At 44.5% G+C, this 8,926-nt stretch overlaps 1 protein-coding gene across 1 annotated transcript in view; it reads left to right on the top strand.

The window, feature by feature from the left end:
* The first annotated feature begins 79 nt into the window (after positions 1-79).
* The window catches only part of SERGEF (secretion regulating guanine nucleotide exchange factor), a 140,404-nt gene continuing 131,557 nt past the window's right edge, over positions 80-8,926 (top strand). Inside the window, 7 exon segments of the mRNA XM_039706974.1 lie at positions 80-216; positions 1,570-1,708; positions 2,396-2,551; positions 4,133-4,227; positions 5,349-5,409; positions 6,552-6,665; positions 6,968-7,030. Coding sequence (XP_039562908.1) covers positions 193-216; positions 1,570-1,708; positions 2,396-2,551; positions 4,133-4,227; positions 5,349-5,409; positions 6,552-6,665; positions 6,968-7,030 — 652 coding nt within the window. The 5' untranslated portion in view covers positions 80-192.

Here is an 8,926-nt window from a genome sequence, read left to right as displayed (position 1 = left end):
CTTTTTCGGCCATGAACCTCTGGCATTTGTGAATTTCCTGGCAAACACGAAGCGCTCTCTCGCTCGCTCGCTCGGGGCCGGCGTTTCCCGGTGCGGCTCGGGCACTGCCCGCCCGTGAGCCCGCCCCGTGCCCGCCCCTTCCTGCCCGGCCCGCGGGCGGCGGGAAGCGCCGGGAGCTGCCGGCCCCATCCCATGGAGCCCCAGCTGTTCGCCTGGGTGAGTGGGCCCTCGGCACGGCCCGGGCGTGCCGGGAGGCGGGAGGGTGGCGGGGCCGCTGCTCGCCCTCCCGGGATGCTGGGCGCTCGGCCCGGGGCAGCGGGGCCGCGGTGTCTCCCGGCGGGCACAGCCGGGGTGGGAGCCGTGCCGGGGGCGTCCCTCACGCTGCTCAGCCCCATTTGCGCCGCGGGGCCGGGGCTGGAGTGATGCTGGCCTTGGGATACCGCGTGTGGCTCCCAGCCCCTCAAGTCCTTCTGCGGCTTGCCTGGCTTTGAAGGCTTGAAAATTCATGGCGAGTTACAGGCTACAACGGGAGGTTGTGAGACATCCTTTAAGAAGAATTGCGCCTGTTAAGTGTTGCCGTGCCCTCAAGTGCGTATCACCGGCAGCGGCTGTGAGGCGAGAGCTCGGTGTGCGGCTCCGCTCCCCACACGTCCCCCCGCTGCAGCTCTGGGCCGGGGCGGGCAGCCTCTGGGTCTGTGCCGGGTGCCGTGTTTCTGTGGGAACAAAGTGCTTATTGCCGAGTGGGGACTTCCAACATTCACCAGGTGCTGCATCTTTCGGGGGAGGTGGGGATAAGTGGCGAGCAGATGGGTGCCCAGGTGAGGTAGGGATAGGATTTCTTGGAGATTGCCACCTGTGTGCATTGTGGGTTTGCAGTGTTACGGTGGTGTGTGGGACGGGGAAGATGAAAGTATCCCCTTTTTTGTGAAAGAAGGTTGAACGCAGAGGTGAAACTGACTAAGAAATTCCCTGACTTGTTACCATGTTGACAATTGCTGCTTTCCACGGTGGGTTTTGTAGCTACAGTTTTGTACCTATATATTTATGCTACCTGCAATTGGTATATTTTCATTTGGACCTCTTTAATTTAAAATATTTAGTTAATGAGTTTAGTTAATGTTTAGTTTAGTTAATGTTTCTGATTTACTTGTTTAGGTTCCAAAAGAAAGTCTTTCTGTTCTCGTTTTGGAGGTAGCCTGCCAGAAAGCAGTGGCATGAATGAGACCTTAGTGATGAGTGGGAATTATTTGCATTAAAATAAATGTGTGGTAATCATCCTGATAGAAAGGTTCTCCTCCTTATTAACTGTGAGTCTGCAGTTGAAGTTTTAACAGGCTGTATTCCGGTATGCTTTTTGAAATACTGGGGCTGCACAGACACCCTTAATGACAGCAAAGTTAGGACAGCCCTGGTCTGTAATCCTAGGAATCCTATGTCATATCAGGGGATTTTTAGGAGCAGGTTAACCCGTGGGATATCCCAAATATGCTTGTTCGTCCTTGGGAATATATGTGTACTTCTTTTGTTAACTTTTAAAAAAATGTGTTATTTTTCTGTGTGCATTTGAAGGGTGCAAACAGCTATGGACAACTTGGTCTTGGTCATAAAGAGGACGTGCTGGTTCCTCAGGCCCTGAAAGATGTTTCCTGCAAATGTCAAGACATTGCAAGCATTGCTGGAGGAGGGGGACATTCTGCAGTTATCACTGGTAAAAACACTGCTCTTGCACGGGGTGTTTGGCTTTTAATCACTTGTTTTCTTTTTTTTGGTGCGTTTCCCTCTTAGTTCAGTGCTGCCACCTTTCTGTGGCTGCTGTTCCTGAGCAAGCACAATCCTCAGCTGCCAAACAGCTTCCTCTCTGCCCAGTTAACTCGATATTTGGGGGAAATTCCTGTTGCTTGTATATTGTGTGGTTACTTCGTGGCTGTGTGAGGACTGTTTCTTCAGCCGTTTCTTTCATACAAAGACACCAAATTTTCTGTATTGAGGCTGGGGGGTGGGAAGGAGGGGTCAGAGGTTATTCAGTCTTAAGAAGTGGTAATGTAAGAACCAGGGCATAACATCTGGCCCTTGAAAGGTTGTGCTGTATGCCACAGATAATTATGTAAAGAAAGAATACAGACAGATGTGAACATGATAAAAAAAGTATCTTGGTGTGAGAGGTGCCTGTCTCACCATATGGATTGTGTCCCCTGACAGACCCAGCTCTCCACAGCTGTAGTTATTCAGAGATATTTCTGATGCATCAGAAAGAACTGTTTCTCTTAACTTTTACTTGACTGCAGTGCCTAACGTGATACATAATCACTGTTTGCGTTTGCCACAGGATCTCACAGATGTAGGTTTCTCTTTTTAGTCTGTGAAGTGGAACATAATTTGTTTGTTTTTCTTCCAGGTGCAGGACAGCTCTTTGTATGTGGCCACAACAAAGATGGGCAGCTGGGATTGAATCACACAGAGGATGTGCTGCATTTTACTTTGTGCACTGCCCTGTCTGGCTTTTGTGTAAAACAAGTTGCATGTGGCTGGGATTTTACAATCATATTAGTAGGTAAATCTTTAAGAGCTGAAGAAATACCTTGATGTAGAGAATGTGCTGAAAGTTCCATGATGCTATTGCTTGTGTGATGTGAGGGACCTGGATGAGTTTGAGAAGAGACCCATGGGAACCTCAGGAAATTCAACAAAGCCAAGTGCTGGGGCTGCAGCTGGGTCAGGACAGCCCCTGGTACCAGCACAGGCTGGGGATGAGCAGATCCAGAGCAGCCCTGCCCAGAAGGACTTGGGGTGCTGTGGGTGAGAGGCTGGACATGCCCCAGCCATGGCACTCCCAGCCCAGAGAGCCAAACGTGCCCTGGGCTGCACCAGAGCCCCGTGGGCAGCAGGGCAGGGAGGGGATTCTGCCCCTCTGCTCTGCTCAGAGCCCACCTGCAGCTGCATCAGCTCTGGGGCCCAGCACAGGAAGGACAGGGACCTGCTGGGTGAGTCCAGAGGAGAGGCCACCAAGATGATCACAGGGATGGAGCACCTCTCCTGTGAGGAAAGGCTGAGCTTGGAGAAGGTCCTAACCCTGGACAAATTCTCTTAACCTTATATGGAATTTAGTTTAGCATTGAATTCAGGATTTAGCCATTCTCTGAAACCTGACATACTTGAAAGATGGCTTTCACTTTATAGCAAATACTACTGATGATCACATTCAAAAATTCTCTTAAGAGTAATGGGTTCAGAACTTGTTTGCAGCTCATTATCAAGTACCCAATCATGACATCCATAATCAATCTTAGTAGTACCTTGACTAGTCCCATCCACATGATAAATCTCTCTGACATCAGTGGAGCAGATTGAATAGTAAGGTACTACCTACTTTGATTAAAATGGCACAACTGAGGCCATGGTGTTCTGTGTTTTGTACCTCAGTCATAGATTTAGCAAAGGAACTACCACCCCTGTAATTATACTGCCTTGTATTGTATGTTGCATTATGGTCACAAAGCAGCACAGCCCCATTGTCAACTAAAGGCTGCATCTGCCCTGGGACACCTGCGATAGGAGTGACCTTTCATTACCTTAAAGGAGCCCCAGGAAAGCTGCAGAGGAACTTTTTACAAGGGTTTGTAGTGATAGGACAAAGGGTGAAGGCTTTAAACTCAAAAAGGAAGGGTTTAGATTAGTTATTAGGAAAAATCTCTTTCCTGGGAGGGTGATGAGGCCCTGGCACAGGTTGCCTGAGGAGCTCTGGATGCCCCATCCCTGGCAGTGTCCAAGGCCAGGATGGATGGGGCTCTGAGCAGCCTGGGATAGTGGAAGGTGTTCCTGCCTATGGCAGGGGGTTGGAGCTGGATGATCTTTAGGTCCCTCCCAACCAAAACTGTTCTATGATTCTACATGCTGGCACTCACAGGTTTTAAGCTACTTGCCTTGCAAGTTGAATCACTCTGTTCCTTGTGTCCCAGTGAACTTGAGACCTTTTCTGGATGTGGTGTGTAAGACCAGGAGCCTTTGGCCTCAGGGGCTTTGTAAGGCGACATATTAGGTAATTTCTAGATCTACTTGGCTGTGTTATTATCCTTGTTATGTTACAGTGCTATTGCTCATGGCTTTACTGATTCTAACACTTCATTTTTTGCAGGATCTGGCCTAGTGCTGTCCTGTGGGTCAAACTCTTTTGGACAACTGGGACTTCCTCAAATTTCAGGCCCGTGCTTGATTCCACAAAAGATTGAGGTAAAGATTTAGAAGGTGTTGTGCTTTATATTGCTTCCAGCCGCTTACAGAGGTCATCTGACCTCAGTGGGCTTTAAGCCAGGCTCTTCAATTAATTTTTTGTAGTGCCTATCTGCTGCAGATAAGCTTGCAAAGTAAAAGCCCAAGGTGAATTGAAAGGCTAAGGCTGCTTTTCTTGCTGTATGAAAAAGTTTCTCACTTCTGACAGAAAGTTGATTCTTTCGCATCTCAGACAAGAAAGTATTCAGCATCGTGGCTCATGCCAGATATTCCTTTGTTGCTTTTTTAATGTAGGAGAAGGAGGGCAGCTAAGGGTAGGAGTTAGTTCACTTGATGTTTCTGTGTCCTTGATGTTTCCTGAGAGCATCCATTGCAGAATGGTGCCTTAAAATTTGATGGTATTGACAGGGCTGATGTGAATCTCTCTCATCCCTCTCCATACAAACTATTCATGCTGAATATTTGCTCTTTTGGTTGGTATCCCTTAAATACTTGGACTTGATGCTACCTAGTTTAAATACACCTGGTGCTTTTCCACCAAGGGTAAATATCCAGAGGGTTTGCAACACCCTGTAAGAGCAAGACAGGATGGGATGGGAGGTAACAGGAGAGAGAAACTTCCACATGATTCCTGAGATCTGTTGCTGTGGAGGGAAACTTTCAGGTTTTTCTCCAGTGGAAAGCAAAATTCCATCAGTAATTTGGCAAGACTGAACAGCTTAATGCACCATAGTACTGCCTATCACCAGTATTTACTGTGAAGGTTTTGGTGTAATTCTTGAGGAGCACCAAGTTAAAATTAAGAAATAACCATTTTTGTATGGCTAACGTTTTTTCTTTCATGTGGATTTTTTCACTGTGATTTTCTGTAGATTGCCACAATGCTGTGCAACCAGTTGCTTTGCTGATTTATTATTTTTTTCCAAGATGTTTCCTCTAATTCTTATTAGTCAAAATGTACTTACTTTGTGATACAAAACTTTGATATGCATTGGGACACACAGGTTGGAATTGCAAGCACTGTTTTCTTAGTGTTCCATTTCTGTTTGGCCTATTTTGTTTTTAGAAGCACTAAATGCAAAAAAAACCAACTAAATGATCATTTTCTTTTATTTGCCTAGTCTCTCAAAGAGAAGGTGGTGAGTGTTGCTGCAGGATTGAGACATGCCCTTGCTGCTACAGGTAAGTATGTCATAATTTTAATATTTTAAAATAATCTGAAAATCTATCTGAAAGAATAAATAATATTTTCAGTAACAAATGAAATGGAATTTTGATGGCTTGGAGGAGGAGAGGGAGGAAAAGAGGATGAAATTTATCTGATCTGCTATTAATTTTTACTATCACGGGGAAAAATACACCTTAAAGTCATGGACTGTAAGATTTTATGACAAATTAACATGAATAGTAAACACTCTGGAGCCATCTTCCTGGAAAATCATGGGGAAAAAACTTTAACCAAGAATTCCAAGTGAAGGTTTATTAAAAAGTTAATTTTCTGATGGATGGAAAATGTACTGTTTTCTTTTTCTTATTCTGAAACAAAACATAAAAGGAGTTTTTTTCAGAGAAAAAGGGTTTCTGCTCAATCAAAGTATCTTAGTATTTGTACTCATAGGATGTAAAGTAACTTCAGTTTGTATAAGATGCTTCAAAATGGAACTGCACATAAATTGTGCCTTTTTAAATGATGTAATTGAAATTGACTCCTGGAAAATCGCAAGAATGAAACAAAATATTTCTCCTGCTATTATTAGAGACTCTGAGTTTGTTCACTGTGTAACAGTAGAACTCAAACCCTCCCTTTTGGCATGGTTGTGTTAAAACTGAGGAAAAACCAGCTATAGCTGCTCTTGTATTTGGTTTAGCTTTTTGTAAACTTCAGTATGGATTCCAGGTAGTGGAGCTGAAGGTGCACAGGAGATGCTTGGAAGAACAGTGGGATCTCTGGTGCTTGTATGAACAGTGGGAACTGAGATCCCCTGTGCTGCACTGCTCAAATTGGCAACAAGAGAGGGAAAGGGAAGAGAAAGTGCAAGAAGTTTGTATCCATTCCTGAGGTACAGCAACCACAGGATTTCTGTTACTGAGTCTCCAGTAGCTTCCCACCTTTTTTGTTTTCTTACCTGTGTACTGAGACTACAGCTGTTTGTTGCTTCTTGGCTTCACCAGAGTTATCTGAATGTTTTTTTGGCATAAAGGTCTTCCAAAGTGTAATTTGAATCAGTGAAAAGGATTTGAATGACTTCCTTAATGTGTGAGGTGATTTTTATTGGTGGCTGATGTGTTTTAATCTCTTTTATTTGTGTTTACACTCTGAAAAGACAGCGGTTTGGTGCTGCAGTGGGGAACTGGGATGGCATCTCAGGCAAAGCGTGCAAACCAAGGAAAAGCCCTCCCTCTCTTCCTGACAGCCAAGGAGCCCTGTGAAGTGGCAGGTAATCCAGGAATCTGCTTCCTTTGTGTGGGTGGATAGAGCAGAAATATAATTTGGAGTGGTGTGTATCTTCCTTTTTACAAAGCCACGTGGTACTGTGAACATGGTGTGGAGTACCTGAGGGATAGAATGGTCACAGAAAATCATGATCTGTGGGGAAAATGAGAGTCCTGCCATGTGTGTGGCCCGAAGGCAGGGCCTTATGTTATAAAAGTCATCACCTTCCTGTTTTACACTTGTATGCATGTTTGTGTGTGAATTGATGCCTGCTGTAGAAATTTTATGCAACTGTGTTTTTTCCAGGCCTGGAAGATGTAAAGGTGAAGACAGTTGCTGCAGGCTCCTATCATTCAGTGTCCCTCACAGGTAGGGCTCAGGTACATAGGTGAAAGCCCTCATCTCACCCTTCAAAGGTTTCTCTGCTTTTGAAATGTTGTTAGTTTTGGTAAAACTGGTGAAATTTGATCTGGCCTGGTTAGTGCTGGTAATTGTTCAGTAATAGTTTTGCACTCCGAGAACTTTCCTTTTCTTTTAAGAGCTGGATTCAAGTTTTGAGTTCTCTGAGCTTTGTGTGTTTTTCTTGGGGTCAGATGGGACCTTAGCCCTTGTGTCATTCAGGGTCTGGGCTCTTAATGGCTAGGATTTCTAAGTCTCTGGAGCTGCAGCAGGATGCCCTCTTGGGTAGCTGGTGACTGCTAGTGTTAGTGTTCAGGAACACATCATCACGGAATGATTATCTGCAGGTGCTTTTATTGAAGAACTCTGGGTGCCATGGGTACACAGACCCAACTCAGATTCTGCCATGGTTTTGAGCTGAACGTGTTTTATAATCTATCGTTATGTAACTCACATATTAATTATTAAACTTACATTGTTCTATTGTATACATTGATTTCATCCAAGCATGGATTTCTTGTGATCCCCCTCAAACCCCTAACATAGTTTCTCATGATTCTTCTTTCGATTAAACAATAATTATGTCTAATCACATCTAACAATTAGATCATTTATCACATACTGATTACACAGGTGCAGTTTCACATGATCTAGCAAATGCAAGGCCTAACATTTCCCAGGGCCTACCAAGCCTTTCTTTCTAACTCCCTGAATTTTCTATGATTTTAAAATCTTCTACTATCACTAGAACCAGTGCAGCCCTTTGCCCAGGGAGGAGAGGTGTGCTGGGTGGCTGTCCCAGGAAAGGCAGCAGAAGCAGCCACAGCAGTGTGAGCTGATGCCTCTGCCTGGGGCAGTGCAGGGCTGTGAGCAGGCCTGGAGCTGTCTGAGGTGTCTTAGGCTCCACTGTGGCAGTGTGCACATCTCTGGTGTAAGAGCACAAAGCTCATTTGAAGAGTAGGAAGCTGCTTTAATTGCTTAGGCACTTCCAATAATATCTGCCACTTGTTCTTTGATCCTTAGGCCGTGCTCCCATGCTGGAGTACTGAATATCCAGTAATGAAAGTCTAATAAAGATTTCTTTTTACTTTGACAGATTGGGAGAAGAGGAAACAGAATAGCTTTCGTGCTGTAATCTTACAGTTTTGAAGTGTGTAAAATATATTGAACCTTATGAAGACAAGTCTTTGCCAAACTTCACAGGAACAAGTTCTTAGCAAATCTGCAGCCATCTGGTACCTCTGTCATCATTAAAGGAGCACTGGAGTATTTGCTTCTGCAGATCTATAGAGATTTAGTTGTATGGGGAGATGTTCCAAGATGTAAATTGTATTGAATTCAGAGATGCAAAGTGTATGCAAGATTAGTGAAGACAAACTGTAAGAACAAATAAAATCTACTTTAGATAATTGGCAGTCTCTATTTAGACAGTGAGCAGATTATTCTTTCATGCTTTTGCTTTTTATTTAAGAGAGTGGTCTATTTGGCAGCAGTGTGGATGGGTGGAATGTAGGAAAATAGAGATAGTGATGAAGGTAATCTCACCTCTAAGGACTTACAGCTGTGCTAATTATCAAGAATTAGGAACAGGCCTGCCCTTAATAGGCCACAGCTAGATCCAGTTAGGATGGGTATTGTAAAAGAGTAGGTTGGCTGGTGGAGAAGTTAGATGGAGGTGGTTGGCTGTGCTGTGAAACAAGAGTCAGTGCTGTGAGGAGCTGCTCATGAGAAATCACCAAGAAGGTACAAAACCTTTGTAATAAGATGGCAACGCAGCAGTGCGACCAAGATTGAAACAATAAATGCCAAATACTTTTATAATGTATTATAAAAGTGTTCTTCATCCTGCAAGATAGTTATTATTTA

This window comes from Passer montanus, unplaced genomic scaffold (assembly GCF_014805655.1).
Source record: "Passer montanus isolate IOZ18808 unplaced genomic scaffold, ASM1480565v1 scaffold2, whole genome shotgun sequence".
In the NCBI taxonomy this organism is placed as follows: domain Eukaryota; kingdom Metazoa; phylum Chordata; class Aves; order Passeriformes; family Passeridae; genus Passer; species Passer montanus.
The sequence above is the reverse complement of the archived record's forward strand: the minus strand, read 5'-3'. Positions and strand labels throughout refer to the sequence as shown.